This window comes from Quercus suber, unplaced genomic scaffold (assembly GCF_002906115.3).
Source record: "Quercus suber isolate HL8 unplaced genomic scaffold, Cork oak 2.0 scaffold_514, whole genome shotgun sequence".
In the NCBI taxonomy this organism is placed as follows: Eukaryota; Viridiplantae; Streptophyta; class Magnoliopsida; order Fagales; family Fagaceae; genus Quercus; species Quercus suber.
In genome coordinates this window covers 258,923-284,672 of record NW_027069963.1, presented here as the reverse complement: position 1 = coordinate 284,672, position 25,750 = coordinate 258,923, and the positions used below count along the sequence as shown (strand labels likewise).

The window sequence follows — 25,750 nt, the reverse complement described above, 5'->3', positions numbered from 1 at the left end:
CGGAAGGCACCTCAAGTGGGTAAAGTGATAAGTTTTGAACCACGGGTAGGCAAAGTGCAAACGAGCCAAAACTCAGGTGGGTTTGCTGTAATTATCCCAAAAATAAATTTACCCATTATTTCAAAATAAATGATAAAGAGTAAATTGGTTTTTTAATGCTATATTCCATTAGACTTAACTAAGAAAGTGATGGGAGGAGATAAAGTGTTACATAGGTTTTAGTTTAAAGGGTCGATTGTGCATTCTTGTAGTTCAAGAAATTAAGTATAAAATGTGATATGAAATTTTATCCAAAAAAAAAAAAAAAAAAAGGTATGAGAAATACTATGTCCACAATATTTTTACTATACTTTCACAATAAATCTTAAATGGTAAGTTGTTACTGGCTGTTATTGGTGGGTGTTGAGGTTTAAAAAATCACAATATTACATTAAGGCCCAAAACAGCACAAAGGATTGAACTATAGAAAAAAAAAAAAATATATATATATATATATATTTGGGCCTTCAAAATAAAAGAAAGGGAGGAGAAGCCCAAGCCCATCAAGGGTCATAAGGAGGAACCCAAATCCATGAATGGGTAAATGTCTCATGAAACAAAGGGAAGAAAGAAGCCCAGCCCACCAAGGTCAGAAAATCGCTAAGGAGCCCAGGGAAAGAATTGGGCCAGGATATCTGGGGATTCCAAGGAGCCTGGGATCCTCAAGACATGTAGCAAAGTCAAGTTTGGATTAAGACAATTCAGGGGGGTGCCAAGAAACACAAGGAACAAGAATAGATATGTCCCTATGAGCCACCCAATGATGCAGTAAAGGGGTCAGAGGGCTTGGGAACCAACAACTCATGAGCCAAAGCCTAGTACCTCGGGGAACCTGGGAAGAAGAACTAAGAATGAAGGAGGCTTAGGATCTTTCGGCCTAGCAGAAAAGAATCAGCTCACCTAGGAAAAATGACAAAAGAGAAAGCAACTGGTGAGTTTGAAAAAGTGGAATTTAGAAACCTTGGAGAAGAAAAGAACAAAAAGCCAGCCTTCTAGGACCCCCAAAAAGGGGAAAGTCAGCTAGAGGCTTTTGAAGAAGAAACCTCAAGAGAAGAAAATAATGAGGAATGAGGAAAGGACCAGCCACCAATGATGCTGGCATAACATTAGTTCTGGTACTCAGAGAAGTAAATGGAGGGAATCAGTGGTACCCCAGAAACCTTAAGATGACACTATAAAAGGGGAAGTAGCCAACAATGAAAAGGCATTCAGCAACAGTGAATTAGAGTAAAATCCTTAAGTAAACTTTGTCAGAATTAAAAAAAAAAAAAAATAAAAAAAAAAAAAAAAAAAAAAAAAAAAAAAAAAAAAAAAAAAAAAAAAGAAGAAGAAGAAGAAGAAAAAGAGGGAAATACTATCTGATATCCTCAAACAACCACTAGAGAACACACTTGGATTCAAAGAGATTCAAATTTTGCAAGTCTTAGAGGCCTAAAGAGCCATCTAAGTCTGTGATTTTTGAACTTATTTGGATCTTGTAACACATCCTAGTGAGCATAATGTATTACACAATTAAGAAAGTAATGAAGTATTTTACATTGTTTTAAGAATCCCTAACACTTTATTTTACGTTCTTTCTTTATCATTGCGTTCCTTTGTTGTTTCTTACTGTTCAATGCATATATTTCTTGTATGCTAGCATGTATGTGTTGTAAGATTTGTGCTATGTGCACCACCTGATTCAAAATCAGCCCAATTTAACTACAGTGAATCAAGCTTAATCCCTTAAAACAATAAGTATTGGGCTCAAGATCCTTGTTTTTACTTGGACTTGTGTGCTAAAAAAAAAACCCACACATTGGGTAAAAAAATAATTTAAATAATGACATTAAATTAAAACTAATAACAACTTATTACTTATAATTTGTTATAAAAATGTTTGTAAAAAAATAATTTTTTTTTCTTAATTGTATGTCATATACCCTTCCATTTTTGTATAAACTATATATTATTTCATTTATTGCAATGTTTATCCTGAGTTCTGATAAACAATCAAAATTCAAAAGTTGTTTCTTAACCAAAAAAATGACAATAAAAAAGTCCCAGTTCTTAACTCTGGTCGGCGAAAAGAAAGAAGGGATGATCAAAATCCGACAGTAGTTATAAAAAGTACCTAAAACAATAACAATAAAAACCAACTATTTATCTTCAGCTACTAAAAAAAAAAAACGAACTATTTATCATCAAATAACATCACACGCTTCTCAGTTCTCACCTCACAGTTTTACTTCCCCCTTCTACTAAAAAAAAAGGAGCCTACTCAAATTCGAAAGCCTTCCTGACAGTCTGACACTCAAAACAGTCAAACTCTCAAAGCTAATCAAAACCCAAAAAACCATGGCGATCCCAATACCAACTCGGCAGCTATTCATAGACGGTGAATGGAGAGAACCAGTCCTGAAAAAACGCATCCCCATTATCAACCCCGCCACCGAGCAAATCATCGGTCTCTTTCTCTGGTTCTATCTGTTACTGTTTGTGTGTGTTTTTCTCAGATCAAAATTGATGATGATGTGCGTGTTATGCAATTTTGTTTCTGGGTTTTGATTCTCACCCGAATCTGATAGAGAAAAAAGCTATCTTTAACCTTTATACGTGCATATCTTCATTTTCATTCTGGTTTCTGACTATTTGAAAGAAAAATTGGGTGAATGTGTGTGTTTTTATCAGAACAAAATTGCTGATGATGAGCATGTTATGCAATAATATTTCTGGGTTTTGATTCTCACCCGAATCTGATAAAGAAAAAAGCTATCTTTAATCTTTATACATGCATATCTTCATTTTCATTTTCATTCTGGTTTCTGACTATTAGAAAGAAATGGTGAACGTTGAAAATTGAAATGTTGGGGTTTTTGAGCTCTGAAAAAATTGGGTTTTTGTGGGAATGTGGTTTTAGGGGATATACCGGCTGCTACTGCAGAGGATGTGGAGCTTGCAGTGGATGCTGCAAGGAAAGCCCTTGCAAGGAACAAAGGCAGAGATTGGGCCAATGCTTCTGGGGCAGTTCGTGCTAAGTATATGCGTGCTATTGCAGCTAAGGTATTGAATTTTTGCTATCATTATGCTTATTGTTGTGGATTGCTTAAAGTAATTTGTGAAATTGGATTTAAAGAACAATAAAACATTCTGCTTGGTTTGTTTATTGTCTAATTTTGAAGTTCTGTGAGAACTGAGAAGCATTGGAACCTGGTTGCCGATGTGAATCTCTATTGAGTTTTTTTTTTTTAGTAGCGCTTATTGATCATTAATCTCTTCAGTATCATGTCTAATATGCACACCACTAGCTAAATCTGTATTCAAGACATGTGTGGACCAGTTATCTGGTTCATAGTCTGTGGAGATGATACTGAGGTTTTTTATTCAACTCTGTCATTACCTAATTATTTGAAGATCACAGAGAATGGGGTGACTGGATGTCACTGTCAGGCTATGCTTTTGGGGAAATAATGTTGAAATATTGTGTATCGCAGAAAATTATCAAAAGAAACAAAAAAAAAAAAAAGAAAAAAGAAAAAAGGAAGAACTTCATTTAAAAAGTAACAGATTAAACCCTGAGGTCTTAAAAAGTATCAAGTTAAATCCCAAACACAAACCACTTAAATAATTTGGGGCCTAGTTTGTTGCTTTTTGAAACCTCATAGTTTAATTTGTTACTTTTGAAACTATTGAGTTTAAATTATTACTTCTTACTTCTTGAAACTTCAAGGTTTAATTTGTTATACCCTGCCTCTAAATTACTTATCAAAAAAAAAAATGTTTTACCCTCTAAATTATAGGGTCTAAAATATAATTTTCCCAAAAGCAAAAAAGGAGTTGCATATGAGACTTAATGCTGGTTTTTTTTTTTTTTTTTTTAAATTGTACTTTACTCAACTTTGTTCTGGTTATATATATATATATATATGGGCTTCTTTGTCTGCTTTTTTGTTCTCTCCCTCCCCCGGCGGGTAGAGTGCTATTGATATGTTTATTTCATAATTTGTACTTTGAAGTTGATTGGTGCTGTTTACATGCCTTGAGCTCTTCCTGCCCTTGTTTTCATGCAGATAACAGAGAAAAAATCTGAAATTGCAAAACTTGAAGCACTTGATTGCGGAAAACCATTGGATGAAGCAGCATGGGACATTGTATGCTTGTGATACTCTGGAGTTTTATAGTTCACTATCTAGAAAATTGCCTTACATGCTTTTTAATGTGATCCAGGATGATGTTGCTGGGTGCTTTGAGTACTATGCAGACCTTGCTGAAGGTTTGGATGCAAAGCAAAAGGCTCCTGTTTCTCTTCCTATGGAGACTTTTAAGAGTCATGTTCTTAAGGAGCCAATTGGGGTTGTTGGGTTGATTACTCCATGGTATTTCTCATTTCCATAGTTGATTGTTTATGCTTTTCTTTTTTATTTGCTTACTGTTTAAAAATTTAGATTTTCTTGCTTGGTGATTGGATGAGGATATTTATAAACTAAATAATTATCCCTGTTATTTGTTCTTTCCTCCTTTTCTCTTCAATATCAATTTACAACAGGCTTGTGTTGGTATTTGCATGTTTGGTTTCTTTCTTTTCAACAATTTATTCACATGTTTGGTTTCTTGCTTTTCAAAAATTTATTCAACATTCCTGCATGATTTTAAAAGTGTAAAAAAATGCATTATGAACTGTCAGCTCCATCGTGTTCTTAATGTGACCTTTTTGTGTAGTTTGTGACGCAACTTCATAATATGTCTTTTCCTGATTGCTTCACAGTTTGTTAGCCTTAACAGGCTAGTACACTAGTTTCATATACAACTAACAATCAATCAGTGATTTCACACATTTTTAAGAAAGAAAAAAAGCAACGAGCTTTTGTGTGCGTGTGTTATGACTTAGCATGTGACTGTTATTCTTTTGGCAGTTCAACTCCTTAGATTACGTAATTGACAAATCATTTTAATAAGTTCCTCTATGGGTTCAAATTCTGCGGTTTACTCACTTCTATCATAAACTATGTGGTGTTTTGTATATCTCTGCCGATGCTCATTTGTGGAACTCTACATACTAGTAGTGCCTCTGCTTTGCAGAACACTTGTTCAATTTGTATTTTTGGTGGTGAACTTAACTATTTGTATTTCTGAAGTATTTGTATTTGTATTTGTTCAATTTGTTAAATATTTGTATTTCTGAAATATTTATATTTTTCATGCAATTCTTTCCCACCATGGGGCACCACTGTTGTCAACTTAAATCACTTTGCCCACTAATGCAATCATTGGTTTTCATTGTAGAAGATGCACTATCTTAGCAACAATGAGCTCTAGCTCCTTGTAAGAGCAAGGTGGTGGGGTAAGGTCTTGGGGCTCAAGACCCACCAAGATGTCTAATTAACACCCCCCCCCCCCCCCCCCCCCCCCCCCCCCCCCTCCCCCCAAAAAAAAAAAGGCTTAGCTGATATCTTTCACATTGTCCTTAATTAGTGCTACCTGTACTTCTCAGGAATGTATTCCTTTTTCAAATCATCCTTGCTTTTCTCGCTTGAGTTACTTGCATCTGTACTCTGCTAGTGTGTGCTCTAATTTTGCCCTAGTTTTTCTTTTCCAAGCTAAGTGGAATGGCGAATCCTAATTGTTCTAAAGATTGGGTTGGTGATCCTTAGTCCTCTCAGTATTTATAGAGTGGTGGTTCTGATGATTTTGTGGTGATTAGCCCTCTCAATTAATATAAAATTGCTTGTCTTTTATGTTAAAGGAACTACCCTATGTTGATGGCTACATGGAAAGTGGCTCCTGCATTGGCTGCTGGGTGTGCTGCAATACTGAAGCCGTCTGAATTGGCGTCTGTGTATGTCCTCATTAACTTATATGAACTTGTTCAGTTTTGATTTTGGTTTGTCATGTTATATGTCATTATTTTTTGAATTTCAGGACCTGTTTGGAGCTGGCTCAAGTTTGCAGAGAGGTTGGTCTACCTCCTGGTGTCCTTAACATTCTGACTGGACTAGGCCATGAGGCTGGTGCTCCTCTGGCATCTCATCCCCATGTTGACAAGGTTCCATTTAGTTATTTTTTCCATTGGAAATTGTATGAAGTAGAATCATCTTCATATTCCACAAATTTGGTATCTGTGAAATATTGTTTCAGCTACCTGGCTGTGATGGCTAAAATATAAGTTTGTCAACAGATTGCATTTACTGGAAGTACCATTACTGGGAGTAAGATTATGGCAGCTGCAGCTCAAGTGGTCAAGGTAAATATAAATTTTATAGGTATTGGTCTTTTATTTCTGTGACATTTATGCACTTGATGCGATCTCTTATATGTCATCTTATGCATTTTCTCTTGGCAGCCTGTTACGCTGGAGCTTGGTGGGAAAAGTCCGATTGTAATTTTTGAGGATGTTGACCTTGATAAGGGTTAGAACCTCTAATGCTGGATATAGCTTATTTTTATTGGTTTATTTGGCTTAAAAATAAGTTAGGTAAAAGTACAGCCTTACTAAAAAAAAACAAAGATCTTTAAAAAGTTGTACATAAGCCAAATAAGCTAAATGGAAAACATGCCCTATATATTTAAATCATCTTTATTACAAGTATATTGAATATAGAGGGAAGTTTTCATCCCAGGGAAGTTTTCAGCCTGTTACGTTGGAGACCACCTCTCATGAAACAGAGGTCATTAATTTGAATCTCTCCTTCCCCCTCCCCTTGGAGGCAAAATACACTTATCAAAAAAGACATACTACCGATGGTTTGGAATTTAACCCTGTTGAATTAGAAAAACACATACTACCGATGGTTTTGTTATATTGTTAGTTATCTAATCCTTGTCTGTGATTCAAACAGCTGCTGAATGGACTGCCTTTGGTTGCTTTTGGACAAATGGTCAGATTTGCAGTGCAACATCCCGCCTCATTGTGCATGTAAGCATGATCGACAGTTATTACATGTTTATACACATATTAGACTTTCCATTCAAGGTCTCTATTTCACACACACACACACACACACTCTCTAGCTCCTCTTTTCTATTTCTTCTCTGGGGTGCAAGAAAAAGAGTACAGTATCAGAATCTAGCACACATTTATTGTGAGTTTGAATAACCATAGAATATGACACCTATTAATTTTGATTGTGCTTTGGGATGTTAAATTATCACTGTGGTTGTGAGAGTTTGTGTTCGCGGGAAAGGCACTTGCCCCAAGCATGCTCCTCAGACCATCTTCTTTAAAGCTTACTCTATAATGCCTTTCTGTCATATTTCCCTCCCATAAGTTATGATGTGGTATCTTTCAGGAAAGCATTGCTGCAGAATTTTTGGATAGGCTTGTAAAATGGACCAAAAACATCAAGATTTCGGATCCCCTGGAAGAGGGTTGCAGGCTTGGTCCTGTTGTTAGTGGTGGCCAGGTAAGGTTGCCATTTTGAATTTCTGCATTTGGGTGGGGAGGGGGGGGGGGTGTTGTTGTAATATGTTAGGTGGCTGACAAATTTAGACTCTGAATGCATTCTGCTGAAAGGTTTGGCTTTTGAATGCTTTGTTAATGAAGGTTCTATCTTTCATAAACAGGGCAGGTGTCTAAGTCAGTGACAGTAAGCCAGTTTATCATTCCAGTTCAGTATTTATTTAATTTTCAACTTTTAGGTTTAGTTCACTATATGATTATACCTTATAATTAAGCAGAAAACATGCTTAGAAAGATTTTTGACTGAAAAGGTGCCCCCTCCCTTGAATAAAAGCAAAAAGGCAGTTCCTGATTGTAATTGGCTGGCATTGAATCAGTAAACCTTTTATTCATTAAAAAAAAAAAAAACAGTAAACCAGTTTGGTGTGTAGTTCCAGTAACGGATTCTTTTCTATGGAATATATATATATATATATTTTTTTTTTTTGCTAACAACATTCAAGGAAAACATCTTTTGTGGGACATTTTGAGGAAAAAATTCCTCCTTGTATGCCTTTTGTTATTTTGCCATATTTTTTCTAAAGTGTGAAGTATTGCGAGACATTTTTACCTGTATATGGCATCACGGCTTCTATTTGATAATTTTGAAACTTTTGAACAATCTTTCTTACTAATGTTGCATGGTTTTGGATTCAATTCTGGTGATGTATATCAGAATATGTCTTGTAGATGTAGTCTACTGATACAACTCTTTATCTGTATTAAGGTGTGATGTAGAGTCTAATATTTAGCTTATCCTTTTCAGTATGAGAAGGTACTGAAGTTCGTTGATACAGCCAAGAGTGAAGGTGCAAGCATTTTATGTGGTGGGGCTCGTCCTGAGGTATAATTCTTTGCTTGTACTTATCATCATCTTCACTACTTCAATTTTGTCAGGATGTTTGAGTTAATTTACATATTAATGGCAGCATCTAAAGAAAGGGTTCTTCATCCAACCAACAATCATATCTGATGTAACTACCTCTATGCAAATATGGAGAGAAGAAGTTTTTGGACCTGTTCTGTGTGCTAAAACATTTAGTACCGAAGATGAAGCCATTGAATTAGCAAATGACACCCAGTGAGTTGATTATTATATTTCATTTATGACTATAAAGATCACCTGGAATTCTTCTTGGGTGCCTTTTCCTTTGGGCATCCTTTTTTTTTTGGGGCGGTGGTGGTGAGGGTATTATTTTTTATCTAGTTTTGGCCAGCTTGCTTTGATTTGGGATATTTTTGCTTGGAGTCTTTTGACATCTTATTTTGATCTTTCACAGATATGGCTTAGGTGCTGCTGTAATATCAAATGATCTAGAAAGATGTGATCGCGTAAGCAAGGTGAGACTTGATTTGTGCTTGAAGGAACTAAGAAACCATTTAAACCCCAAATACTCATGGAAGCCATCAGTTCATTGAGATTATTTAATTTTGTGAGTGATTATTATTTCTTTGATGCTGTTCTGCAGGCTTTTCAGGCAGGAATAGTTTGGATCAACTGCTCACAGCCTTGCTTCACTCAAGCTCCGTGGGGAGGCAACAAACGTAGTGGTTTTGGACGTGAATTAGGGGAATGGTATGGCCTTGACTTGTCAAGTTAGAAATGCAAAATATTGTTCAATAAGATGTCCTTAACCCAAAAGCCTGATAAGAAAAATGGAGAAATTGCTAGGAATTATGTAAATAGAAAGAGAGAGGCCATGGACACAACTTTTAACACAACTTTGATGTTGTTGATTGTGAGTGGTGGGTTCATGTAAAAGTAATGGTTCACCAATCACAGTCGACCATATCATCAAATTATAACAAAGTATGTGGTCCTAGAAGAACTAAAATTGAAATCAGAAAGGAAAACTCTCCAGTCACATGCTTCTTGAATTTGATGTATGAAACATCTTAGAACCAGTTTGTTAAGCATTGCTTAATCCTAATTAATCAATGGACACCTCATGATGACACTTTATTTTCCTTTGCACAGGGGAATTGAAAACTACCTGACCGTGAAGCAGGTTACTCAGTACATTTCTGATGAGCCATGGGGGTGGTACCAGTCTCCTTCAAAGCTGTGAGAGTGTCCCTGAAAATCAAAATGGAAAATAACTGATGTACTAAATTACAAGGAAAAAAGATGAGAGGGGTATCATGTATTGAATTTGATATGCAAATGACTCTGAACAAATATTATAAAATATCACGAGCAGTAAACTATTTAGTTTGGTCTGAATGAGAATTGTTTTGGGCTGATAGAGTTGTAACCAATTTGAAGTTGACACATTGCAGCGAGCATGAATCAGCAATCTTGCATATTAGGCTCTAGTATATATGCATGTTAACATGTAATTTCAACCGTAACATGTTGCATGCAACGCCCTCTTACATGAGAGTAATATGATGGTAAATTTTACACTATCTCTTGTTCGAGAGGATGTTGCATGCTATGTTTACACAAAATAATAAATCCTACAACTGGAATTGGTGGACATGGAATTGACAATTGAGCCTGAAATGGATTCCAATTTGCCAACGTGATTATACAGAGGGCTCTAGAGAGGCTGAATGATGACGATAACTTTTGTAGAGGACTCACATGGCACATTTGATAGAATAATACTATATTCAGTTGGGGTGCACTAGCACCAACTGGCGTCATGTGACCGAAAACCCCACCAAGATCTCTCAGAAAAGCTTACTCTATCTCTGTCTAAACCCACTTGCATCTGGAGAATATGGCAAAGAAATCATATATTAGGACAAAAATTCAAGTTACACCCTTTTCAGTTTGGGTGTAACGTCATTTTTGTCCTTATAGTATAACTTTGGCATTTTAATCCACGAAAATTTTTCACATTTTTGTCAAATAATTGGGCATTTTGTATATAGATAAAAGTTTTCTTCCAAACTGAGTTGAATGAATCCATTATGTGAAAGTTCAAAAAACCAATCATGTGCATCAATCACATGATGCATTAAATCATTTAATCATTTCATATGATTATTAAGTTAGTCATGTGACTAAAATTACAAGTGAATAATCTTTTGAGTTACTTAAATGATTCATTATATCATTTAATCATTTCATATGACTATTAAGTAAGTCATGTGACTAAAATTACAGGTGAATAATTTTTTGAGTTATGTAACGTGTTTGAGGAACATTCCAGGAAAAAAAAATGTTATTTCTCTAAAATCATCTATGAAACTTCATCAAATCCAGCATTGTGATTGTTGTAGTTTTATAGATGATAATGAACAAAATGACTAGCATGGTAGAAATGAGAAAATTACAATCTAAATGACCTAACGAGTGTAATTTGGATTTTAGCCTAATTATAACATTGTGTAAAAATGTCATCTTGAACCAAGAATGTTGTGAGATTTCTCGTAAACATTTTTCACCTTTTAACTTTTTGAATTAGTGTTGATGAGTTGTATCTGAAATAAGATGAATTAGCTATTATCTTGGCTAAAAGCAGCCATGGCTTGTTCCAAAAGTAATTGACTGACAAGGTAGGGGAATAACATCATATGGTGAGGGAACAATCTCAATCTTTCCCGAATTTTGAACCTGAACCACCTTTCCTTTTTTTGACTTCTTAGATTTGAAGCAAGTTGAAAAATTGCTCTGTAATTTTTGGATGAACTCCTACAGAATTCTAAGGAAAAGTGTATTACAAACAAAAATAAGCATAGAGGTGCTCAAACAACTGGCATACCCTTAATTTTTATGAACACTGTCATACGAGTGGCTTGGCTTGAATTCTTGATGGCCAAACTCTTTTTTAACTTGTTAAGCACCTCTATGCCATGTGAACATTGAATTATTTGACATTGATTTCCAACTACATTCTTCTTCCTTAATATATCTTCATTAATACACATACAATGATAATGAAAATAACATGAATTTATATCTAACATTCTGTGCTGTTTATATATATAGCCATATATGTCAAGCAAATGAATGTAACCAATTATTCATAAATTATTGATAGGGACTGAAAAATACTCTATTAATCAATGAAGTCAATATATGCACCAAAAACTATGAGTGGTGTGATATTTTCTGATTATCTAAATTATATATTGTTGCACAATTGAAAACTCCATGGATAGGATAGGAAAGGTTTTGAAAAATAGATACTTTATTATGAAGTATCTTCCTTCAATTTATTCCACCAGTAAGCATTTTTCACTACATAATTGCTTACACAATAAAACTATAAAAGTAAACATTTTTTTTTTTTGGCATAAAGTAAACACACTTTTTAAATTAAACATATTAATTAAACAGTTATTTTTTAATCATTGTCATCTACCCTCGTCCTATTCCAACCTCCATATGACTGAGCCATTTTACTTTGATTATTGGGTAAAATGTAGATGTAGGAAACTTTCGAAGGCAAAAGAATCAATAATATTCTTGATATGTTTGTAACAAATATATAGCTGCAAAAGGATCAAACATATTCTTTGTAACTTGGCAAAATATAAAAATTAAAAATTAAAAAATTTCTTTATATGTTGTTACAAATTTACAAATATAGCCTTTAGTTTCTTTTTAGTACAAATGACTTTGAAATTAAGCCATTCAATTTTTTTTTTTTTTTTTTTCCAATCTTCCAAATGTGGTTGTCTATGGTTTTTAGAGGTTTAAAACACCTTACTAATCACATAGATGTGTAGTTCCCATATTTCACACACGTTGAATAACTATTGGAATGAATCACAGAATAAGATCTTCTCCATTTTCATAGATCATGTGAAACTTGGGAAGTGAAAATCAACAAAGTCATATCTTGGGATTTAGTTAAGCCATTCGCTCTCTATTTTACTTGATGTCAATAAGAAAGTGAGAAGAAGCCAACAATGAATAAAATATAAACAAAAAAAAATTATAAAAAAAAAAAAAAAAAAAAAAAAAACACAATCTAAACTTTATTTCACAAGCAATAGAAAAATTACAGAGCAAAGCAAACACTAAAATCTCTCTTTCTCTCTCTCTCTCTCCAAATGAAAATTTGGTTGAGAAAAAGAGCATTAAAAAAATTTTGTTTTTGTGTGTACGTGTTAAATGTTAAGTGTTAACTGTACTATATCTATGGGCACACGGATCTATGAGTGAATAGTGTGTACCGGAAATATGATTGTTGCACAAGTAATGATAAATGAGTTTAATCTTTGAGTCTACAATTAACTAAGCTACAAAGTAATCAATTATATAACGTGCTTCCTCAAACTCAAGATGGTATTCTAGAGACCAGCTTGAGTTTTGTGACTAGTATGAAAATAGTCTCGATGATATATTTGGTGTGCTCGTAAAACGCATCATTGTAGACAATTTGAATGACACCTTAGTTGTCACAATAGATAGACAATGTAGAATGTTAAGATGCATCAAAGTTGCAATAACCAATGTAACTAGAGAAGCTCATAGGTGGTGTTAGCAAGCTCGCAATACTTATAAGTAAAGGCAATTGCAAGATAAGAATAGAGCCGTACTTGGCTTTAGAGAGGAAAGAACCTTTAGGACTAGGTGAGTCCAAAAGGCCAAGGAAATTTCCAAGGATGTCTCGGTCCTTCATTTCAAACTACTAATTAAGGAGGGTCCGAAGCAAATGAATACCATACTTAACATTATTAGTAATAATCATGTCATTCACATAGAATAAAAGAAGAATAATATTAATCTCATTGTGATGGATGAACAAGACAGAGTTATATGATTTGGAGGTGAATCCCAAGTGGGCAATGGTTCTACTAAACTTAGCAAACCAAGCTTGAGGGGCATGGCTGAGTCCATAGTGTGCACGACAAAGCTGACAAACTTTAGTGAGAGGATGTGTATAGCAGCTGAGAGGACGCTGCATGTCAACCTCCTAAGCAAGATCCTCGTTAAGGAATGCATTCTTAACAACAGTAACACTAAGGAGCTAGCTAACAGTGGTTAGTGAGGTTACAAGAGCAAAGGACTTCAAAAAGTCGAGACTATATTCATGTGCAAAACATATTTCCATAAGACATGACTTGTATCGTTCAATGGACCTGTCTAACTGAACTTTGATTTTATAATCCCATTATAGTCTTGTCGGAAGACAGATCCACCAAATATCATTTGTGTTTTGCTAAGAGCATTGGTTCCCATCAAAAAAAAAAAGAGCATTGGTTCTTCAGACACTGTTTGCTACCAAAGATGATCAGTGTAAAGCCTCACGAAAGGAGCAAAAAGAGATCGAATGTTAAAGATAATAGAAAAGAGAGAAAAGAGATTAAATGTGAATTTGTGGACAACAAACAAAAAATGTTGAAGAATTCCTTTCGGCACACACAAATCAATAAGTCTAAAAATCCAACAAATTTTTTGCAATATTTTCACAACAAAAATTCTTTGTGATTTGTGGACAGTTTCAGTAATAGCAATGGTAGTACCATGTAAAAGTGATTTGCACTAATAATTAAGGAAAAATCTAAGATCACAAAATTTTTCACAACTTCTTACCACAATTGTGACGTGACAAAACGTGATTAGTGAAGAAAAAATGGTTGGTCCATATGTAAGTGATGGTTAACCACTCACAGTCTACCACGTCAGAGTTATGACAAAAAAATTGTAAAATAATTTGTGACCCTAGAACTACACAATAAATGATTACAATCTACATCATCTCAACAAGGTGTGAAAATTTATAAAATTTGTTGTGTTTATCATATTGTTGTAGACTTGTAAGTATGGTTATTAAATCCAGACTGGCCAAATCAATCAGACTGGTAACCCAATGAATCATGCTTATTTTATAATTTTTAAATTCTGTATTTGTATTTATTTAGTTTTTTTTTAAACATCTGGTCCAAATTTTATAACTACGCTTGTAGGTAAAGACTCACATATTCATTACCCAAAAAAATTACTCACATATTCAAGAAATAAAATAGTATTTAGTTAATTAGTTATCCTGCATATTAATTTCCTACATCCTGCATATATTAGTATGTTTATCATGACACAAAGATCCCACGACCGTGGAAAACTTGCTGTATATATCGGATCTACATGCCTAAAAAAAGAAGATAAAAGAAAGAGAGAGACTGATCTCTTTCACTCGCATATGAAAGACCCCAACGTACGAAAAACTATTGCACGTGAGATCCATGTAGGAAAAAGAGGTGGAAGTTTCCCAGTTTTGGCTTTATATCCCGTGCACTTTATCACAAGCGAGTGGCTTTTATTAGTACCTTTCTACTTTACACTCATCATACCGACAATAATTGCCTCTTCCTTTATCCTTCCCTAGATTACATTATCATACACTAGTATAGCTCTCTCTCTCTCTCTCACAGCTATATTAGTAATATTACAATTTAGTGATTTACAACGGGATTTGTATTGATTTGTTTGGGGCAGTCAATACTGTTGAGTTTGTTTGGTTTTTAGTGTTTTGGATATCGATATGGTCCCTTTAGGAATGGACAGGTCACAAGTTAAATAAATTCTTACATTTTGTGGGCTGTGTGTGTGTGAAAGTGTGGACCCTTTTTTGCTTCACAAGACTTTGAACTTTGTAAAATATATAGGAGTTGTGGACGAGTTTTCTGTCTTTGGGGATCTGGGTTTGTGTTGTTTAACGATGGGAAGCTCAGAGGAGAGAGTTGTTGCTGTGATCATGGTTGGTGGACCCACCAAAGGTATGAGGTTGTTTCGTATGTACTGTAATTGGAATTCTTAATGCAGGTTGAGAATCGGAAATTTTGTGATCTTGGTAATGAATTGATGATACCCTTTGCTTATTTTTGATAAGTTTTACTGAAAACTTTGAAAACTGGTTTGATTCCAATGGAAAAGAATGAATTTTGATTCGAATGATGAAACCCAATTCGTATATTCTTCGTTATTTTTTGGAAACAATGTTTCTGGTGAGAAACTCTGACATTGTTCTCGTATCTGTTGAATATAATTGGTTACTTTTCAAATTTAGTTTGATTATCAATGTGAATTTTGACTTTGATGTTTAAAATGAGATAGATTTCTTAACATGCAAAATTTTTGGATTTTACAGGTACTAGATTCCGACCACTTTCACTGAATATTCCAAAGCCCCTTTTTCCTTTAGCTGGACAGCCAATGGTTCATCATCCAATTTCTGCTTGTAAAAGGGTATATTCTTGATTCTTGAATGGAACTATAATGTGATTCTGTAATGTATATGTCAGTTTCTTGCTTTTGAGTTTGCTAAGTAGTACAAAATTACTCCTTTTCCATACAGATTCCCAACTTAGCTCAGATCTATCTCGTTGGTTTTTATGACGAACGTGAATTTGCATTATACGTATCCTCCATCTCTAATGAGCTAAAAGTCCCTGTTAGGTAACATTTTGTCTAGCTTTCCTGATAAATTTATTAGCTTATTTCTCAAAATTATCATATGGATATTGATTTTTGAATAGCTGTTTATTCTTGTTGTTGATGGGGGTTTCAGATACTTGAAGGAAGACAAGCCACATGGTTCAGCTGGTGGGCTTTATAACTTCAGAGATCTGATCATGGAAGATAGCCCGGTATTTGCCTTTGACTTTTGCTTTGTCTCTGATTCATAATTAATTACAAACTTTTACTCTTTAATATTATTTCTATTATTTAATATCTCTTTAAATTCTCTCTCTGCTCTACTTTTCTTGGTTTACTTTGAAATGAAGTGTGTTAAAAATCTGATACTGATTCTGAAATATTGTGTGGCAGTCACATATTTTCTTGCTCAATTGCGATGTTTGCTGTAGTTTTCCACTGCCAGAAATGCTTGGTAATTGCTTCCTTCTTGAAAAGTTGGGATCTTTATTTTTTGTTGGGCTTCTAGTGAAAATCTATAATTTGCCTGTTCTTATGTTCTTTCTTAATGTCTTGCATGTACAATTTTTTGTGAAGCATTAACTTCAAGTGCTTAGTAGTTGATTTATACTAGGCTTGCCAAAAAAAATTATCACTTTCTTTACCTGTTTGCAGAGGCTCACAGAAGATATGGTGGGATGGGAACAATCTTAGTGATCAAAGTAGGTTTAACACATGCAGAAGCAAAATTCTGCGAGAGCATCATTATTTGATGTTATTATTTATGTGGTCTTTTCTGTGTTTGGGCTTCAATCTTCTTTCCATGTGCAGGTTTCTGCTGAGACAGCAAATGAGTTTGGAGAATTGGTAGCTGATCCAGTCACCAATGAACTATTGCATTACACAGAAAAACCTGAAACTTTTGTATGTAAAACATGCAGATATTCAACTCTTAGCATATTCTTAAGCATTGTTGTTTCCTTATCTGGTGAATTGACTTTTGAAGTTCTTTTCTTCCCTGTTTTCTCTTTGGGTGGTCTTATATTTTGATGTAATGCAGGTAAGTGACCGAATAAATTGTGGGGTCTACATATTTACCCCAGATATTTTTACTGCCATCCAGGAGGTTTCCACTCAGAGGAAAGACAGAGGTTAGTGATATAGGTCTCTAAGAAAATGATTCATATTTAGTTTACAGATTCTCCAAACTCACAAGGATATGCTGTATAACTATTAGGGTCTAGAACTCCAATTTGATACTTATTTTGAATTTGTGCCATTGACTCTCTTTTTATTTTTATTTTTGGGGGGAATGCAATACATTTAGCCTGATGTTTAATGAAACTATGCATCAGTATTTATCATGCTGAAATCTGAATTCTCATTTTGTTATTTGCAGCTAATCTGAGACGTGTATCCAGCTTTGAAGCCCTCCAGTCAGCAACAAGGTTTGACCTTTTTACTAGCTCTGAATTTTCCATTGGTGTTTTTATACTCAACTAATGTAGCAGTGACAGCAGATATACAGTTTAGCAGTGCTATACTACATAAATAACCTATTGCTCTATTAAGCTCAGCATAATGTTTGCGGTAAATATATTCTAAAAGTTGTGGTTGATTTGCAAGTTTATGCTAATGAAGCACAGCATAAATGCTCCATTATGGATTTCAATATATCCTGCATCAGTTAAATTGTAAAGAAGTGTGCAAATTAGTTAACTGGAAAATGTGATTATTGGCCCTGTGTAATCAAAAGGGAAAACTCTCTTGCAAGTGGCCTAAGGTCTTTATTTCTTTAAACAAATGTCATTTTCTCAATTCTGAACTTGGAGGGGTGCTTTAGAATGTAAATGCTTAAGGTTAAGTAGGTCTAAAACAAAGTACATGGAGTGTAAGTTTAGTAAAAGGAGAAATAAAAATTGAGTTCTAAAAATTGACAATAAATAGATACCAAAGAGTGAATGATTTCGATATCTTGGATCAATAATTCATAATGATGAAGACATTGAATATTATGTGAATTATAACATAAAAGCAACGTGAATGAAGAGAAGTGCACATAAGGAGTATTGCATACCAATTAAGCTAAAGGAAAAGTTTTACAAGACTGCTATAACACCAGTCACCCTATATGGTACTGGATGTTGGGTTATTAAAAAGTAACATGTTCATCAAATGCCTATTAGCTAAAATGAGAATGCAAAGATGGATAAATGGAAATTCAAAGAAAAATAAGATTCAAAATGAAGAAGTCCATTTAAACATAGAGGCTGCTCCTATTAAGAAAAGATGAAAGAGAGTTTCCTGTAATGGTTTGGTTATTTATAAAGGATGGCAATTAATGTATTGGTGAGTAAGAGTAATTTGATCCAAGTCAGGGGAATGAAGGGGGAGGAAGACCTAAAATTATAATAATAGTAGGTAGTAATAGCAGTAGTAGTTAAAAATGACATGTTAATTAAGGAGGTAATAGAGAGTATAACTTTGGATAGAATTACCTGGCAAAGAAGAATACATGTGATTAACCCCGATTAGCCTCTTTAGGATCCATAGCTGCTTGACTGTTTTTCTTCTTTTTTTGGGTATTAAAAATCAATATATGCTTTACCCAGTAACTCTTGCAGTCTTGCTATATGTCCATGTAATGTTCTTCCTCTGCATTAGTGTTAATTTTCTGCCTTTGCTCTGGGTTCACAAATGTCTCCTTGTTACACAGAACCTGCATTAGTGGGGACTGTTGTTATATACATATATTCATGGAGTTAGGGATGTGTTTAATGTGTGCTTTGAAAACCCAAGTTGGGTTATTGGGGTCAGATTGTGACAACCTATGGGGATTTTTACCACAGAATCTACCAGATCTATTTCTGTAACACCATCTGTTATTATACAGTTTAAACTTAACTAGTAAAACTGTCACTGTTTCTGAACTTTGGATTTAATAGTGATTTCTCTCAATTTCCTGTCCTGATATAAGTGTTGCTTCAACAGGAGTCTTTCCACAGATTTTGTAAGACTGGATCAAGATATTCTGTCACCCCTTGCAGGGAAGAAGCAGCTATATACGTATGAGACTTTGGACTTTTGGGAACAGATCAAAACTCCTGGGTAAGCCTGACAACAAGGTGTTGTATTGTTATAACCTAAGCCCCTCCAATAGGGTCATTATATGAGAGTTGATGCTTGCAGGATGTCCTTGAAATGTTCTGGTTTATATCTTGCACAATTCCGGTTCACCTCCCCCCATCTTTTGGCACATGGGGATGGTACAAAGAGTGCTGCCATTACTGGTGATGTTTATGTTCATCCATCAGCAAAAGTACATCCGAGTGCTAAGGTGATCTCTCCCTTCTCAGTCTGACTTAATAGTGCCTGTGACTAGTTTTACTGGTCTATGCAAGCTCCTCATTACGATGGTTTCTGATGTTTTGGAAATCACATACCCATGTCACTGTTGTACAATTATATTACTAGTAGAATAGGCAATTTTTCCTGTGATCTTTTGCAGTTTTTTGATGTTTCATTTTGTGTGTGTTGGGGGCGTGGGGAGGGAGGAGATAGCAGGTGGGTGTACTTAAAATCAATAGGTAGAGAAGTACTTTTTGCTTCTATCTAGTTGGATTGGAAATAATTTTATATTTATAACTATAGACCTTTCTGCTGTGGTGAAACAGATTGGTCCCAATGTCTCGATATCTGCAAATGCTCGTATAGGAGCTGGCGTAAGGCTCATCAGTTGTATCATCCTTGATGATGTTGAAATTAAGGTATATAACCAAATCAAAGGGTATGACATGCATGCTTAAGTTTACCTAAGCTTGACATTTTTACTAATTGGTTTTCAGGAAAATGCTGTCGTTATTCATGCAATTGTTGGGTGGAAGTCTTCTGTTGGGAGATGGTCCAGGGTCCAGGCAAGTTCAGAAACTTGATTTTGTTTTTATTTTAAAGTAATATGATATTTTTGTTGGTTAAGAAAATGTGCCTTTTTATCATCCAGTTCTGAGCTCCAATAATATCACTGCTATAATGCAAGTGGAACACTTGGCAGCCTCTTGCATAAAAGGACTCATGTCCAACTCCCATGCCACACATGTAACAAACACTTTTCAGCATCATAGTTTAAAATTATACGTACACAATAAAGTGATTTGGCCCTATCTTATCAAAATGAATATATCCAAGTAGTTATAGATCTTTCTTCTTACACGTGAAGTTTGATTTTTCAGCTATTTTTTCTAATATTTTTCATTTAAAAGAGGTTAAGAAAGGAAAAAAAATCTATCAAAGCTTTTACTGTTTAACTCAATTCTGCAGAAAGTCTGTCTCTTGCTTCTTTTGTTTGGTTTGAAAATTGTTGCAATTGACATTCTAATTTTGGTCAAGTGATTTCAGGCTAGTGGAGATTACAATGCAAAACTTGGGGTTACAATACTTGGTACTTTCCATAATTTTTTATGCACTCCCTCCATTCCTAAATAAGGAACTTAAATTTACAGTGCACTGATCACTATTGCAATGCAGGTGAAGCTGTAACTGTTGAAGATGAAGTAGTGGTGACTAGCAGCATTGTCCTACCAAACAAGACTCTCAATGTCAGTGTTCAAGACGAGATAATTCTGTGATAAAACAAGACCAGTTTCATACCTATCACCAGAGTCTCATTCTGTCACAAATTAGTGTTATTCTTTACTCATTAATGATATAAGTCAAATACATTAAGTTGCTTTTTGCCCTTATGTATATTGACATTGCTTCAAAAAGAATAAGCGTTTAGATTGGCTGCTATTTTATTTTAGTGCTTTTAATATTGGAGCATCAGTCCAATAATGCATAAAGAGTGAATAATCAGAATGGAGATAAAAGATGATCATCTTTAACAGAAAAGAGGGGTTTTCATTTTATAGTTGTTCTACCAAACGGCCGAAATTGCAGAGTCCTCAGACACAGTCAAGCAAGACAGCAAGAGTCATCTTCCTAAAGTAGGTTAATCTTGCAGAATTGATAATCCTGTTTTAACAGGATCATTGGTGAGAACAGTGGCAAGGAACATCGTATATTTCATTTGTAACGGCCTATTGGGCTTAGGCTCAACTATTCGATGGTTTAAAAGAAATGGCAAAATGTGATTTGGCTCATTGTTGGAGGGTGGGTATGCTATTGGGTATGCTATTCAAAGCGAAATGTTCAAGGTGGCGCAAAGCACACAAATTTTGTTCTAGAGAAATTAACCCTCCCTCAGAATGATCTAATTGCTTGTTATAAGACTATGGATTTTATAGGAATCATAACAGCTAAAAAGAACTCCAGAAGAAAGTTTCTAAAATAGGAGAACTGTATCTAATGCATACAGGAGAACATTAATCATCTATTGAAATACATGAGATTAAGAAACGAAGAAAATGCATTTGGAATCAATGCATACAGGAACCGGGGAAAAAAAATGTGTGAGACTGTAAAGACAAGGAAGAAATGAAGATCCCGTGGGTGGCCATTCTAAGTTGTTGCATAAAGAACATGCATACAACACGGAGCCACTCTTTGTCAAATCACTAATCAGTACAAAGAAAAAAAAAATGGTATTTTGTTGCTGTACTTATTCATTGGGAGCTCATTGGTAGGAAGTATCAAGAAATCTGTATTGGCTTCTTTCCAGCAACTTCTGAGTACCATGATTTCCATGCTTCCACGTAATGGGAGAAGAGGTCTTTCAAAGCTGCAACATTATTACAACTATCCATCAGTATATGCACAATAAGTAGAAATAAATACATAATAGACAATTGAATTGGCCAAGAACACCTCAGAAAATCCAATTCTTAAAAGCTAACAGGGGTAATACTCTTAGAAACTATGGTATCCATTCCATGGCAATCGCTCTTATCATCAACCTAAGTGCACATTTAGTGTAACTTTAAGAAGTAGAATTTCAGCTATAAATCTTATAACCTAAGAGCTTTTGAAATACAAAGTTTTAATTGAAAAACCCTTGAGCATATTCAAAATGTTGCAAGTTATAATAAATAGTGTTTTGAAGTAATAAATGGTAAATGTTAGGGTTTACTCCTAAGAGTTTCAAATTACTTTCCCATATAAAGATGTAAGAGGAGCCTCTTAAAACTCTTTTGGTGAGTTACCACAATAGTTTAGCAAGTTTTAAAAAAAGATGTATTCCAAATTAATCAAGACCTCTAAGCACAAAAATGGAGATAAAAATGATGCAGAACAAATTTAGTGGGAGTATGTAAGTCACCTTCAGAGATGAAAGATGACTTCTTGACCTCCTTTTCACTCGGTTTGCTAATGTGAATCTAGATCATAGACAACATACTTAAACTAGTGGGATCTCTACTGGAAAGAATAATTTCCAAATTGCAATGACTCGGGGCCTAGAAGATGCATTTCACTGAACTGTAAAAGAGCAGAAATGATACCTTGGTTTTGATATTGAGGACGATGGGTAGAAGCAAGACTTTCCCAGTCATGAACTCGCTTTACACTGTTATTCTCGGGGGCACCAGCTTTGGATACACTGGCAGGAGCGAAAGGACCAAATTGGTAGCTCTTTGAAGTCTGTTTTGAGTCATGTTCTGTATTGCCTCTATCTAGATCATGTACCAAACTGTCAAATTTCCCTTGTTTTTGTACTTTCAGATCCTGGTTTAAATTCGTATCAAATAAAGACTCTACTTTGCTCCTCTTAAAACCGCTGTTTGTGATATCACTTCCAAACATTCTTTTCCTAGAATCAACCGGAGCTTGCTCATTCTCAGCTTTCCCTCTGCACCCTAACCACCTGAATGCAGGTTTCCTGGTGTCTGTTGTATGGGTCTGCATATCATTCAAGAAAAATATGACGGGTGAGCAAATGATGATGATAGGGCCAAACTCAATTTACCACTTCAGTTCAATTGTTGATAACTGAAAAGCTCAAATGTAAACAGGTTTCACTTTCACATCTTTCTCAGCAAAGGTGTACAATGATGTTTTACCTTCTCAATCAGTTTCATTGAAGATAACACATTTGCAATGTCATATAGACGCCTTACTTTTGCTGCAAAGATCAAACACCATGTTAGTTAAAGAGTTTCAGCTCCATTTCAGTCAGTGGGAAGAATTCAGGAAGCAAAAGACAGAATTTATTACTTCTCATTATTGAAGAATTGTGGGCATCCCCAAGCAATAACTTTGCAGCTTCATCAAGGGAGATCAATTTCGCCTATAGAATCATTTGGAAACAAAGTCATGATTTATTACAAGGTAAACCAATGACAGAAGTATAAAAAATAGAAGGATCCTCACATTAGAGCAGACAAAGAGCTTGACAAAATTTTGTGTAAGAAGTGCCAGAGACTTTTCCCTCCGATTATCTGTGAAAAATCATAAAAAGCAGAGTTGCAGTCAAATTTCTATTCCACTAATATTTCAGGTTGTTCAATTCAAATTATGCTGACATTTCTTAATGATAATATTAATTGTAACTATAATTATGATAATTAATCTACAAACAGAAGAACTATTCAATTTCTAAGCCCTTGAATTAACTCTAAAGACAGTCCTAAGACAAGACAATTTGATGAGGTTACATGGAGTAATCAAATTCACATAATCAAGCTCTCAACCTAAACTTGCTGCCTTATATCACATCTGACCCATCAAAACAATGAGAATTTGTTTACTCCAAAACTTATGCTTAGGATAATCTCTGACTCAAAAACACTTACAAACATTGCAATCTTAAGTAAACAGAACATAAGCAAACTACAAACAAAAAAGGGTTCCAAAAAGAAATACCTTTTAGCAAGCATTTGACAGAACTGTTAGGGTTTGACTTGTCATTCTGACTTCCAGTACTGGGATTGGAAAGTCTTTCATCATCATCCTCGTCATCTGAAACCTACCCAAAATACCAAACAACAATTAAAATTAAAATTGCCCAAAACAATTTTCAAACCCCAAATAATAATAGAGAAGGAAAAGCACTTAAAACCCTATAAATTCACATACTTTGGCAAAGTCATTGCCATCAAAGCCATTGGTATTTTCTCTCATACCCTCTTCCTGAAACAGTAACAAACACACAAATCAGAATTCTTTTCCAAATATTTAAGCTTCCAACTATATCTTAGACAAATAAAAAAAATAAAAAATAAAAACCTTGAGTTCCTTTAAGGCTATTGGGATTGCACCAAACCCTTTCCAGGTATATTGATTCTTGGCTCTTCTTGCAAGAACCTAAAAAAATTGAACCATAGAGACGCAAAAGCTTAATTATGGCAAAATTCAAAAACTGCAAAATAAAGATGATTTTTTTTTTTTTTTTTGAATTAGAAGGTGAAAAAATTGAATGAATCTCTCACCCCAACACTCTCCAACACATTCACAATATCGTAAATTCTTCGCCTCTCAACCCCTGCAAAACCCCAAAAATCCATCAGATCCAGGCTACAAATCATATACACGAATGTACGTACGAAAATTTGTTGAAGATTTTGTGAACCTAAACGAGAAGCGGCATCGTCGAGGCCGATCAAGCGGACGTCGTTGCGATCGTACAAGCTCAAGAAACTGCAAGAGGAAGAAGAATGAGAAACTAAAGAAACGAACTCTTTGAAGACGGAAGAAAATACAGAGAGAGAGAGAGAGAGAGAGAGAGAGAGAGAGTTACTTGGAGCACAAGAGGCCGAGGGACTTTTGCTTTCGGCTGTAGGTGTGGTGGCGAGAAGAGGTGTCGAGATCAGTAGAAGAAGAAGGCAAGGGCACCGCCATGGGTGGCGGTTGTTGTTGTTGTTGTGGCGGTGGCGGTGGTGGTTGTTCGGATCTGTGTGGCTGTTGCAATAAGCGGCATCGTCGAGGCCGATCAAGCGGACGTCGTTGCGATCGTACAAGCTCAAGAAACTGCAAGAGGAAGAAGAATGAGAAACTAAAGAAACGAACTCTTTGAAGACGGAAGAAAATACAGAGAGAGAGAGAGAGAGAGAGAGAGAGTTACTTGGAGCACAAGAGGCCGAGGGACTTTTGCTTTCGGCTGTAGGTGTGGTGGCGAGAAGAGGTGTCGAGATCAGTAGAAGAAGAAGGCAAGGGCACCGCCATGGGTGGCGGTTGTTGTTGTTGTTGTGGCGGTGGCGGTGGTGGTTGTTCGGATCTGTGTGGCTGTTGCAACGGCGGAGAATCCGGCGGAGACACTGACGTAGATGAAGGCAAAGATGAGGCCATTTGGATCTAAGCGTTTGTGTGTATGTGAGAGAGAGAAGCAAGCTCAGGCTTTTAAGAGAGAGAGAGAAAGAGAGGAAGGACCGTTAAGAAAAGGGGGGGAAGAGAAGGGTTTGACGAATGGCGGGGTTCCAATTTTGAAAAAAATTTGCTAGCGTTTTGGTTTTGGATCCAATAGGTTTTTTATTTTTCCGCTAGCTTCCGTATCATTGTTTCCTTTCATTCTCTCCTTTTATTTTTTTTCGTTTTTTCGAATGTTAGAATAAGCGGGAATTTGAATTCGGAGACAGGCGCCTACGAATCTGCTTATGTGAAATACCGGATTTGCCCCTAATAGGTTTTTTTGAATTTTTTTTTTTTTTTTTTGGCATAGAGTAGCAGGGCTTTGTTTAATTTCCTTGATGAACCCGTTTGATAAAAGATTTCTAGTAACGTTGTTATTATTTTGTGAAAATACGTGTAATATTCTTCAAATACTGAAAAATGTTGTTTTAACAATAGTAACAAACACCACTTAAACCATTCGTATCAGTTTGTTTAAAATTGTATACAAATTGCTTTTTTAAAAACGCCAATATCAATTTATTTATTATACACTCTTGTCAATGGCCTTATAGTTGAATTGGCACTTTCCAGTGTATAAAGTGCTCGGAGGTCTAAGGAAGAAATTGTTCAAGTTGCGAAATTAGCAGCATATTATAATTATCTTTATAAAAAAAATTTGGGCAGTAGTGGGTTGCTGTAAAATTGGTTTTGGTGGTTAGATG

General features: G+C 35.1%; 3 protein-coding genes across 3 annotated transcripts; 2 read left to right on the top strand and 1 right to left on the bottom strand.

Moving 5' to 3' along the window:
* Positions 1 to 2,192: 2,192 nt before the first annotated feature.
* LOC112020174 (aminoaldehyde dehydrogenase 2, peroxisomal) lies at positions 2,193 to 9,677 on the top strand. The gene is made up of 15 exons (XM_024052731.2): positions 2,193 to 2,485; positions 2,939 to 3,081; positions 4,089 to 4,169; positions 4,246 to 4,394; positions 5,762 to 5,854; positions 5,938 to 6,061; positions 6,194 to 6,259; positions 6,359 to 6,425; positions 6,855 to 6,931; positions 7,305 to 7,418; positions 8,220 to 8,297; positions 8,383 to 8,534; positions 8,734 to 8,794; positions 8,923 to 9,029; positions 9,432 to 9,677. The coding sequence occupies exons 1-15, from the start codon at positions 2,377 to 2,379 to the stop codon at positions 9,520 to 9,522; spliced, it is 1,512 nt and encodes a 503-aa protein (XP_023908499.1). The 5' UTR covers positions 2,193 to 2,376; the 3' UTR covers positions 9,523 to 9,677.
* Positions 9,678 to 14,542: 4,865 nt separating this feature from the next.
* LOC112020171 (uncharacterized) lies at positions 14,543 to 20,558 on the top strand. The gene is made up of 15 exons (XM_024052723.2): positions 14,543 to 15,133; positions 15,505 to 15,602; positions 15,712 to 15,812; positions 15,925 to 16,003; positions 16,185 to 16,245; positions 16,446 to 16,492; positions 16,602 to 16,694; positions 16,831 to 16,921; positions 17,170 to 17,218; positions 18,762 to 18,878; positions 18,960 to 19,107; positions 19,445 to 19,537; positions 19,616 to 19,684; positions 20,166 to 20,208; positions 20,295 to 20,558. Exons 1-15 carry the CDS (start codon positions 15,076 to 15,078, stop codon positions 20,393 to 20,395), a joined length of 1,248 nt encoding a protein of 415 aa, XP_023908491.1. The 5' UTR covers positions 14,543 to 15,075; the 3' UTR covers positions 20,396 to 20,558.
* Positions 20,559 to 21,074: 516 nt separating this feature from the next.
* Positions 21,075 to 24,602, bottom strand: LOC112020170 (E2F transcription factor-like E2FE). The gene is made up of 11 exons (XM_024052722.2): positions 24,439 to 24,602; positions 24,271 to 24,338; positions 24,131 to 24,183; positions 23,928 to 24,005; positions 23,778 to 23,831; positions 23,565 to 23,667; positions 23,073 to 23,140; positions 22,917 to 22,989; positions 22,763 to 22,824; positions 22,205 to 22,601; positions 21,075 to 21,486 (listed from the first exon to the last, which is right to left on the bottom strand). The coding sequence occupies exons 1-11, from the start codon at positions 24,537 to 24,539 to the stop codon at positions 21,398 to 21,400; spliced, it is 1,146 nt and encodes a 381-aa protein (XP_023908490.2). The 5' UTR covers positions 24,540 to 24,602; the 3' UTR covers positions 21,075 to 21,397.
* Between the last annotated feature and the right edge of the window lie 1,148 nt (positions 24,603 to 25,750).

What these genes read in the sequence shown, in the direction of transcription:
- LOC112020171 (XM_024052723.2), top strand. Translation starts at nt 15,076, where the DNA reads ATGGGAAGCTCAGAGGAGAGAGTTGTTGCTGTGATCATGGTTGGTGGA. An exon ending in TCCACTGCCAGAAATGCTTG is followed by an intron (nt 16,246 to 16,445) that starts GTAATTGCTTCC and finishes ACCTGTTTGCAG; the next exon opens with AGGCTCACAGAAGATATGGT. An exon ending in GAACAGATCAAAACTCCTGG is followed by an intron (nt 18,879 to 18,959) that starts GTAAGCCTGACA and finishes TGATGCTTGCAG; the next exon opens with GATGTCCTTGAAATGTTCTG.
- LOC112020174 (XM_024052731.2), top strand. Translation starts at nt 2,377, where the DNA reads ATGGCGATCCCAATACCAACTCGGCAGCTATTCATAGACGGTGAATGG. An exon ending in GGATGTTGACCTTGATAAGG is followed by an intron (nt 6,426 to 6,854) that starts GTTAGAACCTCT and finishes TGATTCAAACAG; the next exon opens with CTGCTGAATGGACTGCCTTT. An exon ending in GTGGTGGGGCTCGTCCTGAG is followed by an intron (nt 8,298 to 8,382) that starts GTATAATTCTTT and finishes TATTAATGGCAG; the next exon opens with CATCTAAAGAAAGGGTTCTT.
- LOC112020170 (XM_024052722.2), bottom strand. Translation starts at nt 24,539, where the DNA reads ATGGCGGTGCCCTTGCCTTCTTCTTCTACTGATCTCGACACCTCTTCT. An exon ending in ATGTGTTGGAGAGTGTTGGG is followed by an intron (nt 24,006 to 24,130) that starts GTGAGAGATTCA and finishes CAATTTTTTTAG; the next exon opens with GTTCTTGCAAGAAGAGCCAA. An exon ending in ATGGCAATGACTTTGCCAAA is followed by an intron (nt 23,668 to 23,777) that starts GTATGTGAATTT and finishes TATTTTGGGTAG; the next exon opens with GTTTCAGATGACGAGGATGA.